Here is a 22,038-nt window from a genome sequence, read left to right on the forward strand (position 1 = left end):
CAAAAAAGCAGAAGGTGAAATTAACTGAAGGGGTCTACCAAGTTGGATTAAAACTAAACTAATAATAGTAACAATAATGATAAACTACAGCAGGCATGACGAGTAGAACCCAGATTACAAGTCTGTTAGGACACATACTCTTGGAGATTGCGCAACTTTGATGTTGAAAGGAGGTGAACATGCGCATCCTGACATTTAAATATCATTTGTGTCCCATTATGGAAATACTTTTGAAAAAACATTTTTGGGAGGCTGTGCAAAAAGACACACGCACACACACAAAAAAATGATAAATAAACCAAGCACCGACCGATACCTGGTATCAAAATTAACTTGCTCTATGAAAAATACAAATAGGAAATAATATATAGACAGATAATGGATATATATATATATATATATATATATACAAACAAACACATATCCATCCGTCAATTATCTGCACCGCCAATCCTCAGTAGGGTCGCGGGGGTTCTGGAGCCCTTCCCAGGTATCTTTGGGAAGTGAGCAGGGGACACCCTGAACTGGTTGCCAGCCAGTCACAGAACACAGAGATAGACAACATGTATATATATATATATATATATATATATATATATATATATACATATATATATATATATATATACACATGAGCGACATTCACACCTAGGGACAATTTGAACCGGCCAATTAACCTGACATGCATGTTTTTGGAATGTGGGAGGAAACCGGAGTGCCCGGAGGAAACCCATGTAAGCACGGGGAGAACATGCAAACTTTGCACATATAGACATCTCTATTGGTCCCATTTTGGACCCAAAATTAATTTTAAACTTTGCTGCATCTGAGCAGATCGTCTCCAACTCACGATAAGCATGGTTGTCTTTTAGAATCCAGGAAGCACATGCGCATATCAGTCTTGAACGAACAATAACGATAAGGAGTCACAAACACAATGATGGCGTCACAAAAGGACTATGGGGCGGCATTATAAACACTGCGGCGGGCAGGCCTACTGTACCATCTGGGCGTTGCTTGCCATGTTGCTGTCTTTCAGGGCATTGATGGCGCTCACTATACTGTTCTTACTGTTGTTGGTGGAAGGCTGGGACAAGAACGCAAACACTCAGAGTGAACACACACGCACAGGGTTTAGAAAAGGGGTGGGCAAAACACGGCCCTCGGGCCACATGTAGCCCGTCGGGTTTTATGATCTGGACACTCTCTATATGTACCGTATTTTCCGCACTATAGGGCGCACCCCCAAAAAATAGTTTTTGGTCCTATATCTTCCATAGATAAGGCGCACCGGATTATAAGGCACTACAATGGGAACGTCGACAAAACAGTCAGATGATTCAGTCCAACTGATTACCCCCTTAACATTCCCAAAGCTTGCAAAGAAGCAAATACGTGTCGTAGACACGTGCGGATGCGGTGTCCGTACGATGTCACTTAAATGCGTCATTTCAAATATCATTCGGAAGGTTGAAGTCTTGGGATTCAAGAAATGCCAAACATTTCTATGTTTCTATTTTCGCTCACAACTTTACTGTGCATATGACAATAAACACTTGGAATTGAGTTTAATTCACTCAACTCATCACAGCAACATCAAGATAGTTCTAAAACAAGATACCGGGAAATATAAAGCCGCATAACTCACCCAAGTTCTCACGTTCAATAATGATACGCAATCATGGTCTTCTTACAACCGTGAGTGAAATAAATCCAGGAGAGTAAAATATTTACAAATACAGACTAATGAAACATGTTTCTTTATGGCGTACTGTAGCAAGCTTGCTACGCCATTGCTAAACTCGGCCGATTGAAGGGTTTGTTTTGGGCATCTAGCCAATCCGAGGCTCCGAATAACTTAAGCCAATAGTGATCGATTCAAATGATGATTGACACATTGGTTAGCCAATGAAACGCCGGTATATAAAGCTACGCCATTGCTAAACTCGGCCGATTGAAGGGTTTGTTTTGGGCATCTAGCCAATCCGAGGCTCCGAATAACTTAAGCCAATAGTGATCGATTCAAATGATGATTGACACATTGGTTAGCCAATGAAACGCCGGTATATAAAGCTACGCCATTGCTAAACTCGGCCGATTGAAGGGTTTGTTTTGGGCATCTAGCCAATCCGAGGCTCCGAATAACTTTAGCCAATAGTGATCGATTCAAATGATGATTGACACATTGGTTAGCCAATGAAACGCCGGTATATAAATCCCAGCATACACCGCGGACTACTCCTTGTTCGGGGTAAAATCAAGTCGGCGGCCGATGAGTAAGTTGCGAGACCTTGCGAATTTAATATTGAGCCATATATAAGGCGCACTGTGTTATAAGGCGCATGGTCAGCTTTTGAAAAAAATTAAGACTTTTAGGTGCGCCTTATAGTGCGGAAAATACGGTAATAATGAGTAAACTACTACAGAAAGTCCCTCACTATTATTCACCTTTTACGGTCTTGCTGCGATAGGAATTTCCATTATGCATCCTGTTCTGCATTATGATAGGCTAAACAGTCCCTAAGACAGTAGGTATTGGTAAAAAAAAAATACCAGTAAATGCTTACAGGTACAGAATTTTTATTTGTTAGTGAATGCTTGGGCCTGTAAAAGGCTTTTGTTCTTTGATTGTAGTGAAGTTTGTTATTGTAGTATATTCCACTATATAATAAAGGTTAGCACTTTTACAGATTTCTTATATCACAAGTGAAAAATGAGGAAATATCGCATTTGCTTTTTTTAATCATGTATTCAATTTTGTTTATAAAGTTATTCATCAAATTTCACACACAAAAAAACTTCTGAGCGAGTCCTATTTTTTCATGCTTAATAGGGCTGCAACAGCTAATTGATAAAATCGATTATTAAAAGTGTTGGCAATTATTTTAAACGATTTGTTGTATCACGTGATACCTGCGCCATTTAGTAATATCAATGCAAATCCGAGTGTGCATAATTATTTGGTGACGCTGAAAGTTGTAGTGCCACTTTACTGCGGCAGGGAGCGCAATGATCTAAAAATGTTAAAATCTTTTTTATTGTACATTACAAACAAAATTGGCATAAAAGTTAACTTTGTAGTTTTTAACCGTTAACAATTTTCAAAGGAACAGAAGTACAGAAAAAAACTGAAATTAAATAATATAGAGTAAAAGGGAAAATTAATAATAATGACATTTTAAACTCTACATAAGGGGAAGATTCTTAAGCATATTTTATATCATTTTCATAATGGAAATGTTTATCATATTTAAAGATTTAACCAAAAATCAAAATTGATGACAACATTTCTAAAAGTGGGTTCAACCTTTTGATATTTTTTTGCGGATAATTTTTTTTTTTGCTTCACATAAAATGAAAATATAACACTTTGAATAAGGTTCTAGGAAAAGAGTATCTTACATATTAGCAGGTGTGTATAGCATATATTTGTATGTATTTTTGTTTATTGTCAAGGCAATTGACAAACACTAGTTGTTTTATATTTAAAGGATATTCTGTTGTTTGGTGCTCATTTTTTCTACCTGTCCAAAAATTCAATATTTGAATAAAGAGGAGGAAATAAAAATCTCTAAGATATCAGATTTAGCGAAAAAGTAATCGACTGATTCCTCGAAAATTATCTTAAATTGAAGCCCTAATGCACAATATCAAATATAGAGCCTAAAATTACTTTGTTTTCATTTTTAAACAAATACTGTATACATGCGGATAATGACTTTGACATGTACACGGTTATTTCATTTTGTATTTGTGTTAAGGAGTTTCATAAAATCAGTTTTGCAACTCTCAGAATTAAAACAATTAGATAGGTCATCTTTTTTCCTCAAGTATTGCCGATGTGTCGGATTAGAAACTATGGGGCAGATTAAAAAAATAACAGATCCATCAATTATTTTTATTATCTTCCTGGCCTGGCCCATTGTTATTTTTTTTTTTTTTAAATCGTACAATATGATCGGTTTATGTTTATCACACACTCGTCGAAATGGTTGTTACATTTGTGGACCTTTGAACACTGGCAATGAAGAAATGCTTTGCATTCCCAGACAGTTCTTATGAAGCTGAGGTTGTTCTATTTGTAATAATTTCTGACACCATCGCATTAATTAAGATATCATTTAACGCTGACATAATGGAGAGGTTGTTCCATTTGTGGTCACTGTTTGAATCATTGTGTTGGTCTCCACCCATGATTGTACAGGGACGCAAACATTGTTGATGTTGCTTGACTTCATGTAACCTAGGAGATTCGGAATAAAAAGAAAGGGCTCTTGGAGGGATCTTTAGAGAAGGCTGGTTATTTATAAATCTTGAGAATTCTCCCATCAGACTCAAAATTAATTCCTAGTGTTTTCTCTCATTACTACGAGGGTCTTTTAAACTATAACCCAATACGGCCCGCAACCTCAAGTTTGCCCACCCCTGGATCAGAATCATCCACCTTCAGGAAATGGGGCTAATGTTAGTCAAGGCTGTTGAGAGCTAACAGGGCAAATGAGAGGATGAGTGCCACAGAATGGCCTTTAGATCATCCTTTTTACTGCCTCAATAACTCTCTATGCTGCTACCACTTAACAGCGCACAAAAACCCCAGGGGCAGGAGGAGCTAGAAGAGAGGTAGGAAAGAACAATGCTCAATAGCCAATTTTGAAGAGGAAAATGTTTAAAAAAAAAAATTCTATCTAGGCAGACTGATCACTATCAAAAGGGGAAGTCCACTTAAAAAAGGACAGCTCATTTAAAATATTCCACCTTACCTTAGCAGAATCGGATTTCTTGTTGAGTAAACTTTTGCACGCTGCGAAAAGAAGAGAGAAAAAAGGGGGCAGAAGAGGATTGGAAAGGGAGATAAATGGGCAAAAAATTGAGTTTCACCATCAGGCAATGAATATAACAACAAAAGTGCAAAGCAGCAAACATCGTCAAAACATGCCGGTATTTTTTTTTTTAACTCGTTAGCTAAACCCATTCCCATAAGAACCCATTGTCTGTCACCTGGGGATACCGGCAGAAACCTGAGCGCAAAGTAAACTTCCTGAATCCATTTCCTGTCTTGGAGGAAGGACCCCAGCGCGATTTAAAAAGGAGATGGCTTAATGTGGACTCATCGATTTTGCTTAAAGCTCCCCGGTCACCTTTCAATCGACAGGTTTATGATACACAAACACACACACAAAAAAAGAAAAACAAGCTTGTGTTTTCTTACCTTCCGACAGTGAAAGTGGGAAAAAGGGAAGGAGGTGGCCACAGGAGAACAATAAAAAGTCACACACAAATGGATGACAGAAAAACCAAAACAAAAAAACAAAAACAAAAAAACAATCATGCTTTGTTCTTAGCTGCCAGAACTCAGGCTTATGATTTCTCTTTATCGCAACCTTGACATGCAGCAACCACAAAACATCCCCGATAACACGGGGCTGGAACATAGAACCTCTAAATGCAAAACGGTGATTACGGTGAAACCCACATTTCAGAAAGCTGAAAACGAAACTAATTCTCAGGTTCACTTGGAGATAGTTAAGATTTTACTCAAACATTTTCCTATATTTTGACTTGTTACACGAAAGAAGTTATAATTCCTATAGCTAAAAAAAAAAACGATTATTTTGGTCTTTGTATTTCATTCCGGTATATTTTAAATTCCTTTTTTTCGACCAAGATACTAACAGTTACAATAAAAGATATGCTAAATGTTATTTCCCTTGGATTTACTGCTTACAGTTTATTTATTTTCAACAAAAAATGAATAAACTGTAAAAAAAAATTAAAATACCTTTTAAAATAGGCAAGCATGTAGGGATGAAAAGAGCATTTTTCTCCCCATATTTTGAATAAATGACGTAAAAGAATTATTACAAATAAATAAAATTAGTCCTAAAATAAACCATTTAAAAAAATCTGCGAGTGGAAAATTATTATTTTAGAGCTGATTGTCAACGTATTTCCAAATTTGTATTTAACGCATAGGAACATTAATCTTCAAAAATCTTAATACAAATGACTAAAATCATCTTTAAAATAAGTAAGCACAAAGGAAATAGGTGGGCAAATTGATTTTACCAAAAATAAAACAAATTACTGAAAATAATAATGAAAAATGAATTCTAAGATAAGGCCTTAATGCAAAGGAATTTTGAAATTTGTCATTAAAATTGAGCAAGCACATTGGGCAGTGTTATCACCAAAAAAACTCATGATAAATGACTGAAAATAATATTTGGAAACACTCATATATTAAAACTTTAAAACAAGTAAAATGATCTGCCAAGGGAAACAGAATATTATTTTACTGCTTTTCAAAGGTTAATATTTAGATACGACTATTACTTCCTCAGAGGTACTATTATAAAAGTAATATTACACATTTCTAACTTACACACATAAGAACATTAAAATAATGTCCGATGAAAATTAATATTAAGGAATGATTTTCATGTTTCATGCATCTTGAACAGATTGCGTTCGAGCTCGGAGGTTCCACCTGTGCTAGTAAACTATGCATGCTTAAGTTAGCAAGGCAAACCACTTCTCTATGGACTAGAAAATTCAGAGTTTTATACAAATAATTAAAAAGGTGACATGATGCTCAAGCTGTCGTATTCTGCACCACAGTCTGTCAAAAGGGTTACAAAGATTACATTATCAGTGCTATCATCTGTGGGAAAGAAATTGCAAAATCTAAACAGCAGTGGAGCATTTTGATGACTTCATATTAAGGAAAAAAACAAACTTACAAAACAGGCAACTTGGTCCAAGGTGCCCCCGCAAAACCTTTAGCGGACAATCGAACCTTCACAAGCAGAATCTCAGACACTCACACGTATGCAGTGTAGAGCACAGCAGACACTCCCTGGTGACGAAGAACGTGATGGAGAACCCGCTGAGCTCTACACTGACCTGCTTCGGAATCGAATGGAGCCACCATCGGAATCGCCGACCTTCAGCGTGACTTCCCACCCCGGCGGGATGACAAACGTCTGAGTTTAGTACTTGTCTATTCAGGAGGAGACGTGCCATCCATGTTGGAGTGCAGGTAGACAGATTGGCATTACTCTTATTTTTTTCGATGAATCTACTAGCCTGGCTAAGAACTGCACCTTGTAACTACAAATTTGAACAGTTTGCAAAATAATTGTATACATATAACAAAATTAAGTTGGCTCATTTAAGTCAAATATGTAATAAATATTAAATTAAAATAAAAACAAACTAAATACAGGTAAAACAACTAATACAAAAACATACCGTAAACAGATAAAAATGAAATAAGATGAAAAAAATAAATGTATAGAAATAATTAAATATCAATCCTTACATTTTGACTTAAAAAAATGACTTAAAGTGGTATAGTCAACAACTACTCTTCTGCAAAATTATCAGACAAAATATGAATAAAAAATAATGAAAATACTACCTACTTGCTAGTGCCATCATTTTCATACTAAACAGACTTCTTAGTTTAGTTAATTCTGTTCCACAATGGAGGCATGTATGGCAAGTACTAAAAACAGACAACAGGAGAAAGGGAAGCAGGGTGGAGAATCACCTAGAAGCTCTCCTCCCCAGAACCCCTTTCCGACTGTCCACCATCCACACCAAATCCCTCCCCGCAGACCCAGGTCCGACGATGGCAGCACGCCAACCCAGCTCTTGCCGGCCCCCTGCAGTGTCAGTTCCCCGCCCCCAGGATACATCGCCCCTCCTCATCCCCTGCCGACCCAGAGGGTCGGCCGGAGGTCGGGATGGACCTTGTTCGGATGTGGCGAGATGGCTTAGTTTTTTGGGGATGGGATGGGCGTGGCAGAATTATTGGTAGTGGTGGGCAAGGGAGATTGAGGTGCGTCAAGGTGAGCGAAAAGTAGTTAGTTTTCCTCAAATCAAATCGAAAACTTGCATGTTCCACAAAGTGACTTTGAAATCATGATCTTCCATGGATGATTAACAAATAATTGAAGTGGCTGGCAATAAAAATGCAGCGTTTGACTTAACAGTGAATAGGTAAATTTCAATAAATTCAAATACCGTATTTTCCGCACTATAAGGCGCACCTAAAAGCCTTTATTTTTTTCAAAAGCTGACCATGCGCCTTATAATACAGTGCGCCTTATTTATGGATCAATTTTAAAATTACAAAGTTTTCCAACTAACTTGCAGCCGCCGACTAGATTTCCCCCCGAACGCCAAGTAGTACGCGGTGTATGCTGGGATTTATTTACCGGTGTTTCATTGGCTAACCAATGTGTCAATCATCATTTGAATCGATCACTATTGGCTAAAGTTATTCGGCGGTCAAGGGGCGGATCCTTTTTATCATTTACAGGCTGGCATTGGCTTAAACAGCAAAACAAAGCCTGCAATTGGCCGAAAAAGATGTGTCAATCATCAGTTGAATCAATCACTATTGGCTAAAGTTATTCGGAGGTCAAGGGGCGGATCCTTTTTATCATTTACAGGCTGGCATTGGCTTAAACGGCGAAACAAAGCCTGCAATTGGCCGAAAAAGATGAATGTTTATAGCACGTGGCTGACTGCATAGAGAAAGCATTTTTTTCTATTCTGTATTTGTAAATATTTTATTCTCCTGGATTTACTACCCTCACGGATATAAGAGGACATTGGCTGCACATTATTATGAACACAACGACTTCGGTGAGCTACTCCGGGTTTTATATTGTCCCTGTATCTTGTTTCAGACTGAACTCGATGTTTCTGTGATAAGCGGTGCAGATAATGGATGGAATGGAGTGTCTATTTTTAAATTAATCTCAATTCCAAGTGTTTATTGTCATATGCACAGTAAAGTTGCGAGCGAAAAAGAAAATAGATACTAAGGAATGGTTGGCATTTCTTGAATCCCAAGACTTTAACCTTCCGAATGATGGAACGATGCATTTGAGTGACATCGTACGGACACCGCATCCGCACATGTTCTCTACACGTATTTACGTCTTTGCAAGCTTTCGGAATGTTAAGGGGGTAATAAGTTGTACTGAACTATCTGACTGTTTTGTCGACGTTCCCATTGTAGCACCTTATAATCCGGTGCGTCTTAAGTATATCAAAAATAGGACCAAAAACTATTTTTTCGGGGTGCGCCCTATAACCCGGTGCGCCTTATAGTGCGGAAAATACGGTACTCTAATATCAATATTGTGCACAATTCAGCCATTAGCAAACAATGCATACTATTCATGTTTTTTTGTGTCCTCTGGCTGATAGAAATATAATAAATTGTGACATGAAATCAAGTTTAGTATATTTTTATTTAAAACAGTTCAGCTTTGTTTTTTAGGGGAGAGTTGTATTGTAACCATTTTATTTTTAAAGGGTCAGTGTGTACTTTTTGACCACTAGATGTAGCCTAAAATATGTAGCTGTTTTATACTGCATAGTGCAATTGATAAAACAGTATTACATAGCAAAAGAAAAAATACTACTGAAACTCGAGGTGACCATTGTTCTACTATTTTCTTGCCCACCCTTTCAAGAACAAAAGCAAAAGAGAAAAAAGCAGGAAGAGATTTAAAAAAAGAAATTAAAAAATAAAGACAATGCAGAAGAAGGAAAAGAAAAAGATGAAAAGAAGAAAGAAATAATAAAGGAAAAATGAATAAAAAAGATACAAAAGAAAAAAAGTAAGAATAATAAAGGAAAAAAATGAAGTAAAAAAGAAAAACTAAAAAGGAGGAAAAAAGGTAAGACAATAAAGGAATACAAATAACAAAATAAGAAAACGAGGGGTAAAAAATAAAGAAAAAAAAAGGTTTGTATTTTGGGGTAACCATAGCCGCAAGATGGCGGACAATCATTTGAGCTCACACATTGTGATCCTCATGTCATGACAAAAAAATGCGGATATCTTAACCAACGAAAAATAAATGGCTGCTTCTAGGATATTTCATGTATTTTTGCTCATCGTCCATATAACCAGCTCAGTAGCCTAGATGGTAAGGTGCCCGCTTTGAGACTGGGAGGTCGGTGGTTCGCGCCCCGGCCGAGTCATTCCTGAGACTTAAAAAGTGGTCGGCGGCGCCCTCTGTTGGCTGCGGCTGCATCGGCTCGCTACAACGGGTCAGGTGCAATCGACATTTCGTTCTGTGTACATTGTTACACAGAATGACAATACAAGGAAATTATTATTATTATTATTATTATATCAAAATGGTTTAATGTAATAAATGAAGTTTTTTTTTTTTTTTTTTTTACAACCAAGAGGTGCTACATGAATAAACATGACTTCTTGCCTAAATAATACACACTGTCCCTTTTAAGGGTAATATTTAAAATACCGTTTTTATTCCATTAGTTGCAAACCACAATTATCCTATTTACATAGAGTATAAAAATATTAAATATTTCACTGGGAGAATTGCACCTATGTTGTGTTTTGTGTATTAGATAAAAAACTAGAACTTTCCCATGATATTTATCTTTCTTGATATGTACCCCTACACATTTCTATCTTATATTTCTGCAGATGAGCTCAATGTTTGAGCATGCAAATGTGTGGCCATGAAGATGCTGGCAGAGGGTGAAGACGCATGCACGAGCCTCTTTGCTGCACCCAAAAAAATAAAACAATAAAAAGTGTGTGTCTGTGTATGTGAGAGGAAGTGGATGGGCGTGTCTTCTGGGACGTACCTTCCTGAGCCAGTGAGGCAGTGGAGGAGGCGGCAGCAGCAGAGTTGGTATGCTGCCGGCCCACTATTGGACGAGAAACGCTACAGTTGGGAGGAGCTACGCAAACTGCACTTAATTCCACCGTGAGGGAGGGAGGGGCCTAGGAAGTCACAGGGGGCAAGTGATCAAGCCAGCACTTGATGGTGAGTTCCTAGGCCCGGGGTTTGAAATCAAAACCCAAGGAATCAAGAAAGCTACAAATTTGGGAGACTCCAAAAAAGTCAATCCCGAATCTTATTTCACAAATCACACTCACCCCTACGCTTGTATTAAAATGGGTTGTTATCTTGCAAACATGCAAATGCTCCGCAGGCAGCAGAGAAAAGGGGAAACTCTCATACTCACTCGCACACAGACTTACAAAGGGAGAAATGTATTAGCAGGGACAAAGACACAAGTGACGTCCACATACAGTCAATAAGACGAGATGTAATCTGCATTACGATTGTGCTTGGGTTGCTCCTGCTGGTTATGTGCACTGGTGTTATTTAAAGAAGTGTGTGTGTGTGGTAAGAAGGGAAGGGATGGAGATGCGGAGGAGTCCAACTCTATCCAACTCTCCTTTGTTCTGCATGTGCTGCGGAGGGTGGGGGGCGAAGGGCACACCCACCTGAGAAGTTTCTGGACACCAGCATGGTGGTGAGGATGGCTCCCTGCAAGAGAAAGGGAAAGGGAAACAAATTCAGGGTGACGATTCTTCCGTCTTTTTCCTACCTATGTTCCACTTCTCTGGGTGAATTCCAAGTGTTCGGGACAGCTATTTTTTAAAGATTAGCATATCAAAGGAAAAAAGGCTTTAAGTGAAGTGCTTTTAGGCACACCGGATTTGTTTAAAGCTGCTGTAAGAAGGTTGAGCCATGTCAAATTTGCGAGTGTAAACACAAAGGCTCAAATATTGTCAAAGATTTTGTATTTTTCTCATTAGTACTTTTCATACATTTACTGTTTGAAGAGGGCTTAACTCATCAACTAGTATTACTATGCGCTTCATTATTTTTGGCCTTCCCAGGATGTCACAGTACATCCAGGGTGTGTGAAAATGTCAGTAGTAAGGGTGGACCAATTTATGTGTTTTGATCATATTAATGAGCTTTTCCCTTTGTCAATAAATTGCCAACGAAGCAGCAAATCAGTGCGAGAGTGTAGGTGTGAGATGCCTCTTCTCCCGCATGCATAAAATAAGTTTGAGTGTCTTTTGTCTTTATTGTTCTGTATTGAACAAGACCCAAATAACTGGGCCAGTCCCAGCCCACATGCATCAATAAAACCTGAGGGTCGCCTTTATTTTTATGGATTAAACAAAACCTACAGAAAAGGGCCCGTCTCTTCCCATATGTGTTAATCAAGTTTAAGTGTTTGTTGTTCTGGAATTGACAAGGAGCAAGGAAAATGGCTCATCTCGTCTACCTTGACCCGTAATAACACATTTTTTGTCAAAGGGAAATTATGTGATAACGTCAGACATTTAAAACAAAAACACTGGGAAATTGTTTGATGCACTGTGGGTTCTCATGGGTATAAATTTTGATTGCGTGCAAATTCTTTTTTTGTTTTGGATTGAACAAGGCCTAATGAAAAATGCCAGGCAGCTTGCCCTTCTCGGCAATTGCTCTGTTTCGATCCATGTTAGTGCGTCGATTCTTTGACAAAATTTAATGTGAAAATTACATACAGGCATTGTAAAATCGAGATACAACCCCGGCAAGGAAGATAAAAATGTTTTCCTTTAAATTGGACTTTTATATTAAAAATAAAAACATAAAACGGTCAATGTATGCAAAATATGTAGAGCACATTTATTTTAGAATTATTTTGGTTTGTTTGGGAACTTTTTCAACAAAAAAAGCCAGAAGTCTTAAATCTAAAGGATTCGAAAAGAATTGGTACCTTGAGTTTTCGGCGGGCATTGAACTTGCGCAGACACTCGACGGTTTCTTGTCTGTGCATCATGGATGCCACTGTGGATCGGTGCTGAATAAAAATAAAATTTATACATTAACACATCTAGGGAGGCGGTGAAAAACATTCCTAATATAGCAAGATGTGCGTTGTGTTGTCATTCAGACATTTATCATTATTTTCATTTATATCTACTTACGCAGACCCACGGGTGCTTAAGAGCCTGCTCGGCAGTGATTCGCTTGGCCGGGTTGATGGTCAACATCTGGTTGATCAGGTTCTTGGCCTCGGGGGTCACCGTGTCCCATTCCGGCGAAGGAAACTACACAAGATGACAACAGAACAGTAAAATTTAAACTTTGGGATTATTTGTGTATAATTCAACCCACAACACTCAAACAAACTGCCACAGACATCACCTGCGACAATGCTTTTTATTTCTCTAGTAAACTATTTTTTTTTTTTTTTTACCTATTTTTCTCCAGTCAAAAACTCATAACAAAATGATAATTTTAAGAATGATTTTTTTTATTGAAAAATAGTTGAATGAGCAAAGTGTGTCATACACCTTGACATAATTAAGAATATATTTGGATAAATATTTGAAATTGTATTCTTTTTGCAATCATTCATATGACAGTTTTGCTCACTTTAAGAACGATATTGAAAAATTCTTCAAATAAGCATCCCTTTCTGTCATCCACTCTGACATAATTTTGTCAATTTCTAAAGATCCTTTTTTCTGATTAAAACGATTAAAAAAGTATAATAAGGGAATTACTTGAGAGTAAACATGTTCTGCTTATCCTCTAAATGAAAATGTGTCTAATGTTAAGGTTTATTTCTCGTAAAAATAAAGCAAAATGAGATAAAATAAACAGTTATCCACAAATGGGCAAACTTCTTGCGTTTAACATAACATGGAACGACAGAATGATTTATTTATTATCCAAAAAAGATAGATTGTGCAAGAAATCTTCTCAACTCTTCTTTTCCATGCGCGAGGGCATAAAAACTAAACAAATGGGATATAAAAGGATGCAAATCTTCAAAACAGTACAAGCAAGCTGACATTGTAATTCAAACATAAAATGTGTGTGTTTTGGAGGATGTATCCTTTTTCTAAACCGCACACACGCCAACACTCCTCTGCAATGCGTCAGGGAGGCTGATTGGATCAATAAGCTTTGGACCAACTCTCAATTGGACACTATTAAACATTCAAAAACTGCTTAGCAAGGCCCTGCACTGCACCCTGCCCAGGCCTCCACCACCCCACCTCATATGATGGACCACTTACATCATAGGCCCCAGCTTTGATCTGCTGATAGAGCTTGTGCTGATCCTCATCCCAGAAAGGCGGGTATCCAACTAACAATATATAGAGAATAACACCTGCCAGGAAACATAAGTAAAAGCATAGTTATTTGCGATACCCCCATTTCATTCAGGACATGTGATCAATGAGGCTCTGGAAGAGTAGCATGATAAATAATAGTCGTTTATGCCAAAATCTATTGAGGTAAGTAAAAGTGACAGCTCTCTGGTGAATTGTGGATGGTCAAAGGGAAAACGATTAAAAGGCGAAATTCTAAACAAATGCATTTATTACTAGTTGAAGTCACAGTAGTGTGGTCATGTTGCAGCTCCCTACTTGTATGCTATTAAATGGGCATCTCGACACTGCAAAATAAATGTAAATCAGGGATACACCATATTTTCGGCACCAAAAATGCACTTTTAGTCAATTTTGGCCTAAATAAAATATAGGCTACTGAACGATGATGTGATGATGTTTAAAGTGAGGTGAGCTTTGCAAAACTGGCTTCCAATCAGGGCAGAAGAGATTGTGCCTACCCATTTTTGATTTTGCACAAGAGAGGAGATGGAAGTAGACAGTATCTCAAAGATCTATGCTTCCACGCTTTTCTTAGCCGCAAGTCGGACTTTGGCTAACACCACAGAGCTAGTTAACTACAATCAAGCAAATTTAATCCAAAAACACATCCTTTGTGTGTGACATTCAGTCCTTTGTTTTACTTTGGCAAACATGCTGGTGTGACTCATTTATTGCATTAGACTGCTTACACTACTGCATCACCATCATCACCAAATTCCTTCTCATCCAGTTTTCTTGTCACTATTCACTCTCAGGTCCATTAAAAGCTAAAATGCCCCAAAAAGATGTACTTAAAAGTAGTGTAGCAGCTATGAACTATTTCAGTTTCATCATACCGAACCACTTTACTCAAAGCACAATAAACTAGCTTGTGTTGTTTGCTTTTTTGATTACTCAACTTGTTTATTTCTTTTGGGTCACTATTTCCTGACAGAAGTACTTGAAAAACACTTTAAAACTTAATTTGAAATCAATTTGCAGCTAGTAATATGCCAGCCAGATATTTGTGCTTTTATATAATGATTTTATAGCAAGTCAGTAAAAAATAAATACTTTTTTATTTTTTTTTTGCAATTTAATTCAGTGTTGCCGTTTTCAGTTTTTGGTTTCTGCCCCAAATGTTCATTTTGGTGCATCCCTACAACTAAATGACCATCTTGACACTGCAATTAAAAGTTAATATTTATAGAAGACGGCTCACCACAAGCCCAAATGTCCACAGGCTTGCCGTAGGGGTCCTTCCGAAGGACTTCCGGGGAAAGATAGCCAGGCGTGCCTGCAAAGCCTGATCAAATGGGGAGAAAAAAAGAAAACACTATTAAGTATCGTAGTATATTTTATTACTCATCAAAGCAATTTCATCACGCTTATGTGAAGGTGGTTGTGCGTGGAGGTTTGGGATCCCGTTGACCCGCCCGGAATCTATTGCGAGGGCCAGATTACGACAGCGAGGAGTCACAAGCGAACGGCCGTTAATCATCTGGCCTGTGCTTAAAAGTCAGGCAAATACTCGGCCAGGCGCCAAGACACAGTGAACTGAGCGTGAACTGGAATTGGCGCATGTGTGAAGGAGCGAATGGTCACACGGATTGGATTTGTGTTACGGCAGTTTACATCCCCACCACAAATTCTAAAGAGCCAGGAAAAAAAAAAGATGTCAGATCTCAGATCTATGAAATGGATTTCACAGGCAAGCTTTCGAGGGAATTCATGGAACTAATAAAGTTGGTCATAGTGTTTTTCCCTTAGTCACAAAATCCATTACGGTAAAAACTAGTTAGAAAAAAATAACAGAGTGAACCCTCAACATAACGCGGTTCATTTTCACTTATTTGCATCGTGTACTGCTTTTTGCATTCTGCAGTCTTCTCTGTTCCTTCTCTTCCTGATGAATGATATTATTTGACAATAGTTTTTTTTTTGCAAAAAAAAAACTAAAACAAAACAAAAATAAAAACAAAAAAACATTTTTACAGTACTCTTATTAAAAAATATTTGAACCTGTAAAAAGGTTTTTCCTTTGGTTGCAATGTATAATATAGTATTTATTGTATAATAATTTTAAAGAAAATAAATGTTTCTACTCTACATATTTCACCCATCAGTTTTGTAAACAATAATTTCGCTCATTTTAACGATTCTTTTGAACTTAATTTACTCGAAAAAATCTAGTTAATATAATAAATAAAAATACAACTACAAATTAATTGCGATTTTACTGTATTATGAGAAAAGAAAAAAATGAATAAAATGTATATGGTGAATTGTTTTTCTTTAACGTAAAATACAGAAAAAATCTTCGATCAAATACATCCACACAGCTTGAATAACCTACATTTGCAAATAGCTACATACAAATTTGAGTGTTAAAAATAATACCAATAAAATCAAAGTAAAAATTGCTAGATTTTTGTTGAAGCTGCTCTATGAAAACAGATTGTAAATTGAAATCACTATGGCTTTCTGTCCTTTATACACAATTTCAAGGACCAAGGATGTGTCCACTTGTGAGATTTGCACAGCACTGAGCAAGCTTGTTTTTGTAATCTTCGTTGCCAAGAAGCGGCGATTAGCATGCCCAAATGTTTTGCTTCTCCCTAAAAGGTAAAGTCGATTGGCCGGCAGGTTAAAAAATGCTTTTGTGTTTGTGTATTTTTGATTTTTTTTTTCGTGCTTTCTCACCGAACCAAGCCTGCTGGTCTCCCTGCACCTCAATGGCCAGGCCGAAATCTGCCAGCTTGACTGCGGCTCCTTTCATCTTACTGGCCAGCAACAGGTTCTCCGGCTTGGGAGCACATGGTGGAACAGAATGCAGGACAAGAAGATCGAGACCGTGAGAGGCGGCTAGTGACGGCTTCGCGACATTTTTTTTTTCACAACATTTTTGATGTATTCAATGCGGAAGAGGTGGTAAAAGGTGCAAGAGCACGCGGCGATGGCAGCGGAGAAAAAGGGGAGGGCGGGTACGCGGATGGGTTGAGAATCTCTTCGGCAGCGGCAACAGCAGCACCTTATATGGACCTGAGCCCGTCGCCATAGAAACCACCGGGGAGTTATTTAGGCAGCGCCGCAGACGGCATGCTAAATGGAAAGTGTACTTAGCGAGAGGCGGCGCTCTAAATGGCCGTTGTTTGGCCGGGAGGATGTTAAAGGGCCTGCGGTAAAAGCCCACTCAGGATAAAAGGTCTAGGAATCAGACGAGCGGGTCGAAATCATAGCTTTGAAAGGAGGGGGGATCCTCCTTTTTGGTCGGGACAAATCTGTGGAAGTCAAATGTATATTATAATTATTATGATCTTTCTTTGTCATGATTGATGGCAAAAGAGTAGCTGTTTAGGTTGACCGGCGAGATGAGCTCCACCTCCCGCCCCCCTTTATGCCCGCATGGCGGGTGGCGTGATGTCACACGAGTTGTCCTGGCAACTTCAGGGGTTCATCTATATCTTCGCCACCCGCCCACGTCAGTCTAATGTGCGTGTGTCCTTGTTTTCTTTCGCTTTGCCATAGGTGACACGCGCACACGCCAAAGCCGGGCACGTGGCCATGACTCATCTGTGAGAACAAAAAAAAAAATGGAGGATGAACCGGAGGATGTGAAAGAAAGAGCAGGAAAGAAAAAGAAAAGAAAAGAAAAAAGGAAGACGAGCCATAGAAAGCGAACGACGGCGCAACCGGGAGCCATCTGTGTGTTGCCATGGCCACGAGCATAGGTGTGTGCATGCCCGCACTTGTGTGTGAGAGTGTGGTTGTCACGGTAACAGGCAGCCACTCACCTTGAGGTCTCTGTGCACAATATCATGCTGGTGGATATGATTGACACTCTCCAAGATCTGACTAATGCAATGACTGTGGGAAGAGTAGGGGGTTAGGGGGGGAAGCAAAGAAAGACATGTCAGATGCTATCATAAAATACAAAGCGTATATCGCAGATGTGTTACATCGCATTTGTTCGCCTCACAAAAGAAAGAACGTGGGGATCTTGCTCACACTCACGCGACTGTGGCGCCATGGCGGCGCTCACGTGCGTGAAATCATGGAAGGAAGCACGGGCGCGCTCGCTGCTAAGTTGCATAACGAGCCTTCAGAAAACAAGGCCTTCTCCCTGGGAGACATAACTCGGGCACTCGCGGTTTAAGCGATCGATACTCCGGGAACGCGTGTGGGAAGGCGTTCTCCACGACGGGGGCGTCAGCGCAAGCTGCCCGTTATTCTGCTTTTTCACACGAGCCGCGTGAGCGTGCTGGCTCTTGTACTTTAACCCAGTGAGGATGAAGGCGCTAGCGCTGTCTCTCTCTTGGTCCCGCCCACAAATTGAAATACATTGTCATTACTATCTTAGCTCTTGAGGCAAAAATAAATAAAATCTCCCCCATAAATTGTAGTTTATTTCGGTCTTTCACAAAAAACAGAGCTTATTAATATTACAAGGCAACAAAAAAAAAATGTACTGTATCTAAAAATTATCAAATTGAAGACAAATAAATCCATTGAAACAAACTACTGTACTTATTCATCTATAACACACAAAGTGTTTGGGTGCGTGTTATACCATATTTGTGCAAAGATGAATCAGTCAAAAAATATCGCTAATCACAATCGCAAAATATTGGAAACAACGGGTATCAAACTCGGGTCATGGCAATGGGAGCGCCGAATCCTAACCACTTGATCACGTTTGATATACAGTTTTTCAACTAGTGGGTTGGGACACTAAAGTGGGTCGCTGACCCGTTTTCAGTGGGTCGCAAGCCTTTTCCATTGGCAAAATATTACTTAAGAAAAAAAACCGGAGGGTCAATAACACTCCATAACAGTATATGGCGATAATGCCCTGCTCGAGCTCTTCTAACTGCTCAGTCAATTGGCCCGTTTAAGAGGGAACACAACTCATTTGATTGTGATTTTGTACGTATTATTTCCTTTTTTGTCCGTAATAATGGTCCCCAATAAAGTTAGTGACAAGGGAAAAGAAAAGTGCAAAACAGTGACAACAACGATCGAGTCGAAAAAGTGAACGATTGCAAAATATGAAAATGGTGTGCGAGTGTCTGCAATTGAAGGGCTGCTAGAAGGTACAGAAAATTTTATTTTTATCTTTTTACCAGTGTGTTTATTTTTGTTTATTCCATAAATAAATAATTATCGATGTTTAGGCACACACTTGGATATTTTGAATAAGTTTTCGTATTTGGCTATTTTCAGGCATTTTAGAGGGTTGCTTATATGCTTGTAAATATAATGGTACTTGAAGTGGTTTTGGTTTCGTTCATCATTTTGTTTTTTTTTAAAAAAAGGTGAATATTCAACTATCCCTGCTTTAAACTGCACATTCCTGTCATTTGATAAATTTGAAGAGGAAATGTTTTCTTGTTTTGATCACAGTTTGTCAGAACAGTTGAGAACCAGTGATATAGATGACAGACAAAAAGGCATTCGATTTGATCTTACTTTCACACTTTTTCAATTGATGGTACCAGACATAAATTTTCGGAAAAAAAAAAGAACCAAAGCTATCCTGAAAGACAAAAATAATCACAAAACAGCATTACAAGGGTAAAAACGTTATTGTGTATCTGATGATGAATCAGACTTTAAAGGACATTAAATAAACTGTAAATTTAATGTTGATATTGAGTTTTCTGTACTAGTTATTATTTCTGTCTGTGAAGTTAATTGTTTTAAGAAAATATATACTAAATTTCTCAGTCAAAATACTACAAACAACTAAAGTACAGGTGTATTCCCTTTAGGCTCTGAGGCAAGTTGTGCCAGTTTAACCTCGGGGATGGAGTGGGAATTATTTCTTGTAAAATAGTCAATTTTGAACACATGTGTGGACTTAAATGTATGTCTTGATCAAAAATGTAGAAAAGAAATCCCCCAAATTTAAATATGTGACTAAAAATAAATATATATATATATATATATATGTATCAAAATTAGAAAATAAATCAACCCTCAAAATTTGAAATAAATCTCCAAAAAGTAAAATGCATATCCTATAAAATAAAAAAATAAAAGATTAAACTCCAGCAGCCCTGACCGGCTTATTAAGCTTGACCTTACGCAGTGTCAGGCCTAGGCGAGTCCCCTTGCTCCGGGGCTAGTGTTTGCGTCATGTCTCCGCCAAAGGTCAGTGCCTGCAAGGTTGCCTGATTCGAATGTAAGAGAGCACGAGTTGGGGGTTTGCTGTCTCTTAATATCCCCCTCGTGTGTGGGAAGACACAAAGAACGCTAATCCTGCTGTCCAACCAAAGTCTCTAAATAGTGCGCCACCCGGAAAGTGGAGAAAACTCAATGCGAGTTGAATGTGGAAGGGAAATATATCCCGGCCTCGTTTGTCATCGCCGCCGCTGATTTTTTACAAGGCCAATAAAAGCGGCGGGCCATGAAATATGAATGACGCCATTGATGAGAGACATACCTGGCGTCGGCCTCGCTGTAGTACTCTCTGGCGACGATGTCTTCAAAAAGCTCCCCTCCTGTCACCCTGGGAGGGGGGGGGAAACGTGCTTAGCATACACAAACAAGCCACGGTCACGCATATGGACAAAATGTCAGCGTGTGTGCGTGTGTGCATTGACAACATACTCACAGGTCAAAGACGAGGTAATGAAAGCCCTCCTCTGAAATGCTGTCATGCAGTCGCACTGAAAGACACAGTAGGGGGGGTGAACATTCACACCTGTGGATTACTGCGCTTGCCCTTTCGAAAAGGAGACATCTCAATGTGTGCACAAATGACTAGTTTACTCGAGGAAAATTTGGGGTTTTTCTTAACCATATATATAAATTCCCCGGTTCCTTAAATGTAAGTGACCTTTTTTTGGCCGTATCTCAAATTCGGCTTTCAGCCATGGAGCGTCTTTCTTAACATGGCAGCAGCGCTCGCGGCTGAGTGGCCGACTGACCACCATTTTGTTCCAGTTCTAGACACGCTGTCATGATGATGGGAGGCTGCATCCTGACGACGCATAAAAAACTGGGCAAATTTCCCTTAAAGTGACATTGTGTATGATTCACAACTAGAGGTGATTGTATCTTGGAATGGAGTTGAGGCCTGTGCATTAAAGGAAGGCGCACTATGGAAACCCTAGGGACACCACTTTACAAAATGTAGAAAACTACTTCTTGCCCAAATTTTAGCCAGCGACAGGATCTGAAAGCAGCTGTTAATCCCCATGAGCGACAACAAAAGAATGAACGAGCTGGATAGACCCAGAGTGACTAGAATAAGAGCTAGTGTAAATGGCCAAGATTAGCGGCTAGCGGGTAACAATAACTGCGAGTGGCGAGCCCTAGCCTGCAGCCAGGTGCCTAACATGAGTGGCTACAAAAGGAAACAGTGGGAAAAAAACTTGAAGATGCATGAATCACGGGACTCGGCAACCATCAAATGCTGGGATCAGCTGTGGGATAGGTATACTGTCTTCCATATTGATAAAATAAAAATATATACTTGTTAAACAACCCAAGAAAGAAATACCACAGAGCGAATTCAACCACTTTAAAATGTTAAAAACATTGAATTGATTGAAATAAGGCTTCCACTGGGAGCAGCAGTTTTTTTTAGTTGGTCGCACAGCACAGGAGTTTGTCGCACTCGTTTGTGACAAGAAAGCACAACCTATCAGGCATAGAATATTTTCATAAAATGATATGACCAAACTAAAACACAAAATTAGTCTGTAACAAGCAGTGGTTATATGACCTTTTTTTTTGTTTTTTACCAGCAGGCACAATAAATTGCAATTTGCATCAACGTGTAAATTGGTTGCGGTATGGAGCCCTGCAAGCTATTGAATTCCTATTAAGAAAAAAACATGCAAGCAATTATATTTCTGGTGCTTTGCATATGACAAGGATGAAGGCTTGCAAGAAAATAAAATAGGGAGGGTGGTGTTAACGTTTTAGATAAAGAAATCATATCAGATCAAAAAAATTGTCTTGTCAACATGTCTCTGCAACAATAAATGTTCATTTTTTTCGGTTTTAAGACAAAATTACCTATTTATTTGTTTGGGATTCTCAATTTGGGTTTTTAACATTTTTTG

At 38.6% G+C, this 22,038-nt stretch overlaps 1 protein-coding gene across 6 annotated transcripts in view; it reads right to left on the reverse strand.

Moving 5' to 3' along the window:
- LOC148347264 (calcium/calmodulin-dependent protein kinase type II subunit gamma-like) overlaps positions 1 to 22,038 on the reverse strand; it is a 54,076-nt gene that overhangs the window by 15,309 nt on the left and 16,729 nt on the right. For 2 of the 6 annotated variants that reach the window (XM_088324030.1, XM_088324027.1), the window contains exons 4-15: positions 20,580 to 20,634; positions 20,409 to 20,474; positions 17,758 to 17,830; positions 16,667 to 16,769; positions 15,186 to 15,269; positions 13,886 to 13,980; positions 12,785 to 12,907; positions 12,574 to 12,657; positions 11,297 to 11,339; positions 10,648 to 10,710; positions 4,761 to 4,801; positions 1,004 to 1,087 (exon numbers count right to left, since the gene is read on the reverse strand). In XM_088324030.1, coding sequence (XP_088180156.1) covers positions 1,004 to 1,087; positions 4,761 to 4,801; positions 10,648 to 10,710; positions 11,297 to 11,339; positions 12,574 to 12,657; positions 12,785 to 12,907; positions 13,886 to 13,980; positions 15,186 to 15,269; positions 16,667 to 16,769; positions 17,758 to 17,830; positions 20,409 to 20,474; positions 20,580 to 20,634 — 914 coding nt within the window. The remainder of the gene's footprint in view (positions 1 to 1,003; positions 1,088 to 4,760; positions 4,802 to 10,647; positions 10,711 to 11,296; positions 11,340 to 12,573; positions 12,658 to 12,784; positions 12,908 to 13,885; positions 13,981 to 15,185; positions 15,270 to 16,666; positions 16,770 to 17,757; positions 17,831 to 20,408; positions 20,475 to 20,579; positions 20,635 to 22,038) is intronic. The other 4 variants (XM_088324028.1, XM_088324032.1, XM_088324029.1 and 1 more) reach the window with 3 other exon arrangements.

This window comes from Urocampus carinirostris, chromosome 19, assembly GCF_059441175.1.
Source record: "Urocampus carinirostris isolate Australia breed hairy pipefish chromosome 19, RoL_Ucar_1.0, whole genome shotgun sequence".
Taxonomy (NCBI): domain Eukaryota; kingdom Metazoa; phylum Chordata; class Actinopteri; order Syngnathiformes; family Syngnathidae; genus Urocampus; species Urocampus carinirostris.